General features: G+C 43.2%; 1 protein-coding gene and 1 non-coding gene across 2 annotated transcripts; one reads left to right on the top strand and one right to left on the bottom strand.

The window, feature by feature from the left end:
• Positions 1-3,299: 3,299 nt before the first annotated feature.
• On the bottom strand, positions 3,300-3,406 carry LOC148562591 (small nucleolar RNA R71). Its single transcript, XR_015886368.1, has one exon. It is a non-coding gene; the product is annotated as a small nucleolar RNA R71 (small nucleolar RNA).
• Positions 3,407-4,178: 772 nt separating this feature from the next.
• On the top strand, positions 4,179-5,246 carry LOC107647256 (uncharacterized). The gene has a single exon (XM_016351353.1). The coding sequence runs from the start codon at positions 4,179-4,181 to the stop codon at positions 5,244-5,246; it is 1,068 nt and encodes a 355-aa protein (XP_016206839.1).
• Positions 5,247-5,621: the final 375 nt, after the last annotated feature.

Genomic DNA, 5,621 nt, shown 5'->3' with positions numbered 1-5,621 from the left:
ACTGAAGCTTTTTCGTGCATAGGCTGTTCCTGAAGTTAAATGCCAGCTTTGGTGCCAGTTTGGGCGTTTAACTCCAATTCTGGTGCCAGTTTGGGCGTTTTACGCCAAGATATTTTAGGCTGACTTTGAACGCCAGTTTGGGCCATCAAATCTCGAGCAAAGTATGGACTATTATATATTGCTGGAAAGCCCAAGATGTATACTTTCCAATTGGGCTTCTGTAGCTCCAGAAAATCTACTTAGTGTGCAGGGAGGTCAGAATCCAACAGCATCTACAGTCCTTTTTCAACCTCTGAATCAGATTTTTGCTCAGGTCCCTCAATTTCAGCCAAAAAATACCTGAAATCACAGAAAAATACACAAACTCATAGTAAAGTCCAGAAATGTGATTTTTGCATAAAAACTAATAAAAATATAACAAAAAGTAATTAAAACATACTAAAAACTATGTAAAAATAATGCCAAAAAGGGTATAAATTATCCGCTCATCACCGAGCTTCCCTGGTCCACCAGTGTGCGGTGGAGATTAGCGTTGGCCAGTATGATAATGATGACCATGGGATCGTCATGTCCTGGGATGACGCCAACTGCGTCCTCTTTAGTGAAGGTAATAGTAGGGAAGTCGGGTGCTTCTTCTCCTCCCTCGACATGATATACTTCTTTAAGATGTCTTTTGCGAGATGATTTGGAGATTCCTCCTCCTGCAAATCCTCCGTGTATCATGTGGACATGTCTCTCCGGGGTACGAGGTGGTCATTCGGTTCGTCCGTCCTCTTCGTCCCTTCTTCTTTTTCTGGGCTCATCTGTTTTGCTGGCTAAGTACCGATCTAGTCTCCCCTCTCTTACCAATTTTTCTAGGAAATTCTTCAAATCGAAGCACTCGTTTGTGGGATGTCCATAGATTCGATGATATTCACAGTATTATGTCCAATTTCCTCCTCCTTTCTTGCTTTTGAGTGGGTGAGCTGGGGATATCTTTTCAGTATGGCATACTTCTCGATAAACATCCATAAGTGACACCCGAAGAGGGGTGTAATTGTGGTATTTTTTGATCTTTTCTCCATGCTGATCTTCTTTCTTCTTGGACTCTTTATCCTTATCTCGGGAGGAGTAGGGGAATCCAGATTTTGAGGACTCTCCTAGTCGAGAGTTTTCCTCCATGTTAATGTATTTCTCTGCTCGTTCTTGCACTTCATTCAGAGATGTGGGATGTTTTTTCGATATGGAGTGACTAAAAGGTCCCTCTCGCAAGCCGTTGATGAGACCCATAATGGCTGCTTCTGTTGGTAGACTTTGTATGTCCAGACATTCTTTGTTGAATCTTTTCATGTAGCTACGAAGACTTTCTCGATCTCCTTGCTTGATCCCTAATAGGCTTGGGGTGTGCTTAGTTTTGTCCTTTTGGATGGAGAATCTAGCTAGAAACCTTTTGGCCAAGTTGTCAAAGCTAGAGATGGACCTAGGGGGCAGATTGTCAAACCATTTAATTGCTGTCTTTGTCAAGGTAGTCGGGAAGGCTTTGCATCGAATTGCATCTGAGGCGTCAGTGAGATACATTCTACTTTTGAAGTTACTGAGATGATGGTTGGGATCTAATGTGCTGTCGTACGGAATCATGTCAGGGGGTTTGAAGTCTTTTGGTATTTTGGCCTTCATGATCTCTTTGGTGAATGGGTCTTAGTCTTTGCGGGGGCTATCTTCGTGACTGGATCGAGTTATTTTAGTTTTGAGATCAGCTTCAAGCTGTAGGAGCTTGTCTTCTAATTCTCGGCATCGCCTAGCTTCCCTTCGTAGGTCTCTCTCAGCTTTCGGTTGATATTCAACCTCTTTTTCGAGTTGTTTTAGTCGATCTTGAAGTGCCTCCATGACTCTTGTGCTTGGCGAATTCTTGTTTTTGTTAGGCTGAGAAGTATCGTCTGGTGTGACTTCCGCATTCTTATGTGGCGTTCTGTTCTCTAAATCAGAATTGTGGTCGTTGTCAAGGTTGTCTGCCATGATGATGGGATGACTTCCAGGTTCTCTGGTAACGGCGCCAATGTTCCGAGGGTTACCTGAAACTGTAGGTCGATCTCAGACGAGATCTTCTGTGTTGGTCAGAGATGATGTATCCGCCTTGTGGGTGGTGGCCGGCGCTGCCGCGTCCAACTTGTTAGACGGGTAATGCTGCTGATCCTTCTATACCGGAGGGTGGTGGTACCTACAAGGGACTCTGATGCTTAAGTTAGTAAGGGTATTAAGCAAGTATTTTGTAGAATCAGAGTGTATATTATACCTGGGTGCTCCAGTGTATTTATATTGTTTGTAGAGTGATCTTTCTGGGGATAAGATAGTTATCTTATCTTATCCTTGAGTAAATTCATCCTTATCTTTAAGGGAACTGCCCTTATCCTTCTAGGCTTGGGCTGCTTTTGGATTTGGGTCGTGTTCCTCTATTTGGGCCTGCTTCGGGCCTCTATTCTCGATTTGGCCAACCTCTTTGAGAAGAGATCAGGGATTCTAGATCTGAACAGGTCGGTTGCTTTGTCTTCAAGCAGCCCGGGTCGTACATCTCGACCCAGGATATGAACAGTTAGTATTGGTAGTTATAAATTGCTAAGTTAGTTCTTGTTTACTTGCCTATTTTTCTTCTTTGTTTTGTTTTGCCTTTCATAATTGCATGATTTCATTGCCTCCTCAGTTGAATGACACGGTCGCTTCCAGACCCGAGCTTGGCCACTTTTGACCCAGAAATCGAAAGAACTTTAACTCGTATAAGGCAAGCTCGGCACCGACTAGCTTTTGTGAATAGTGATTCGGGTTCCCTTGAGAATCACTCCCATTCACTATCACCAACCCTCCGTGACTCTCATTCTCCGATCAACGAGGAGACTTTATATTCATCTGTGGGGAGTACTGAATTATCTTTGAGTGACTCAGGTGACACCATCATGGCAGACCCACCTTAAAGGATTACCTTGAAGGAGGTTGGAGCTCCTGATCTTGCCTTGTAACCACTTCAGATTCTATATCCGGCCTTGGATCCGAATTTTGAGCTTAAGTCTGGCACAAATAACTTGCTCCCCAAGTACAATATATTGCCTGGGGAAGATCCTTTGAAGCACCTTAAGGATTTCCAAGTTGCATGTGCAACTACAAGAAGACATGGGGCGGATAAAGCCGCGGTGTTGGTCTTCGCTTTCCCTTTTTCTTTGGAAGAAAAAGTGAAGGAATGGTTTTATACTCAGCTGGGTGAAGTTAGATCCAATTGGGACTTGTTGCGAAAAGAATTTTTTGAGAAGTTCTACCCTCCTCAGAAAGACAAGCTGCGAAGAGAGATCTCTTGCATTGTGCAAAAGGATGGGGAGACTTTGTATGAATATTGGAAGAGATTTAAGAAGTTACTGGAAGCTTGCCCTCACCACCGGATAGATGAGTTGGTTTTGATCAGTTATTTTTGTCAAGGAATGTACCACCAAGATAAGCTTCTCTTGGATGCCGCGAGTGGAGGATCATTGACCAAAAACAAGACTACAGCAGAAGCATGGGAAGTTATATCGGACTTGGTGTATTCAACTCAACATTCTAGGGCTAGGAGTCCACAACCAAAGGCATTGAGTAAGGTTTCTCCCTCCGGAGATGCAATTTTGACAAAAACCCTTGGTGAGATGACAATTTTGTTGAGGCAAATCACTCAAGGGCAACAAATCCCTCAAGCCTTGATAAATGCCCCACCTCAACCTCCTAGGATCGAAGGACCAGCAAGGATATGTGGTGTTTGTGCTTGTACTACTTATTACACCGATGAGTGCCCTCAAATCCAAGAGGACACTACATTGGCGGTTGCTAACCCCTACCCACAAAGACCCAATTACAACCAAGGACCCCACCCATATAGAGGTAATCAAAACCAAGGGTGGAGAGATAACTCAAACCAAAGGTGGAATCAAGCTCCCCAAGCTCAACCCAACCAAAATGCTCAAGTCTACTACCATCAACACCCACAAGGTCAACCACAATACCAATAACCATACCAACAACCCCCACAACTTCCATCTCAAGTGAAGTATCAACATCCAAACAGTAGATCCAATCCTTCTCAAGTTAATCAAGCCCTTCCCTCCAATCAATCCCACATGAATGACACAATCCATACCTTCATGCAAGAACAAAGAGAGTTCCATAAGAAACAAGATGCATACATGGCTACAATAGCCGAAGCCCTTACTCGTTTAACTCTCCCTCCTCAAACCACACAAGGCACCCAACAAGCCTCAACCTCAAGTAGTTTGCCTTCCCAACCTCAACCTAATTCTAAAGGAAGCATAAATGCCATTACTCTTAGAAGTGGTACTAAATTGGATAAGAGTGTGGCTATACCCTCAAAGTTGAGTGAGGAGACAAACAATGAGGAGGTAGAAGATGAAGTGGAGGTGATGAGGAGTAAGAATGAAACTGTTGACAAAAGTGAGGAAGAACCACCAAAGGTCAAGGAGCCCAAGAGAAAGACCTTGCTTGAAGAGTCTTTGCCCATTCCATTCCCAACCTTGGCAAAGAAAGCAAAGAAACAAGAAGATCTTGACCCCACTGTGGTGAAAGTTTTTGAGAAAGTTGAAGTTACCGTCCCTCTCTTTCAAGCTATTCAACAAGTGCCGAAATATGCCAAGTTCCTCAAGGATATCTGCACTCACAAAGACAAGCTTGGCAACCTCAACAACAAGCCGGTAGAGCATTCTATCTCTTCTTTACTTCCTGAAAAATGCAATGATCCCAGCCCATATTTCGTTACTTGTCCGATTGGTGGGACCAAGTTCACAGACTGTATGTGTGATTTGGGGGCGTGTGTGAGCATCATGCCACTCCCCATCTATGAAAAACTTAACTTAGCACCCCTAAAGAGATCTGGGGCGAGATTTGTGTTAGCCGACAAGAGTATTGTGTCAATTATGGGGATTGCAGAGAATGTCATAGTCAATATTCAAGGATTGCTCTTTCCAGCTGATTTTCACATCTTGGAGACACCTCCTATTGACTCAACCAAGCCATCATCAATACTCCTTGGAAGACCATTCTTGAAGACGGTCCGTTTCAAGCTAGATGCACACTCGGGAGTCTATTCTTTTGAGTCGGATGAAAAATTAGTCAAGTTCACCTTGGAGGAGTCCAACAAGCCCATTCTTGAAGCTTACTCCATTTTTTGGAGCAACATAGTTGAAGACAAAGTGATTGAAGATGACAAGGAACAAGGAAAGGAGGATAGTGCAAAATAGTCAATTTCAAAGGATCGTGCTCAACCAAAGCAAGCTAGGGAGTTGGAGATTTTCCTCCTTGGGGAAGTTCCTAAGTGACCAATGAAGCCATACAAGTCTAACTTAGGACTTTAAACCAAAGTGCTTGGTGGGAGACACCCTACCATAGTGACATTTTTCTAACTTTATCTCTTGTTTATAGCTTTTTGAACTACTTGTTTCCATGTGATATAATGATTAGCCTAGGTTTGGTTTGATAATTTTGAGTTGAATAAGTTAGAATTCCTTGTGGACTGTGATCTTATGCTTGTTTGAATGATTTGGGGTTGGTATGTTGTTGTGCTAAGATTAGGAACCTTAGTTTTGAAGAGAAAAGATTTTTCTGAAACAGGGCAT

Source organism: Arachis ipaensis, chromosome B6 (genome assembly GCF_059453495.1).
Source record: "Arachis ipaensis isolate K30076 ecotype BB chromosome B6, ASM5945349v1, whole genome shotgun sequence".
In the NCBI taxonomy this organism is placed as follows: domain Eukaryota; kingdom Viridiplantae; phylum Streptophyta; class Magnoliopsida; order Fabales; family Fabaceae; genus Arachis; species Arachis ipaensis.
Note: the sequence above shows the minus strand (reverse complement) of the source record. Positions and strands in the feature narration are given on the sequence as shown.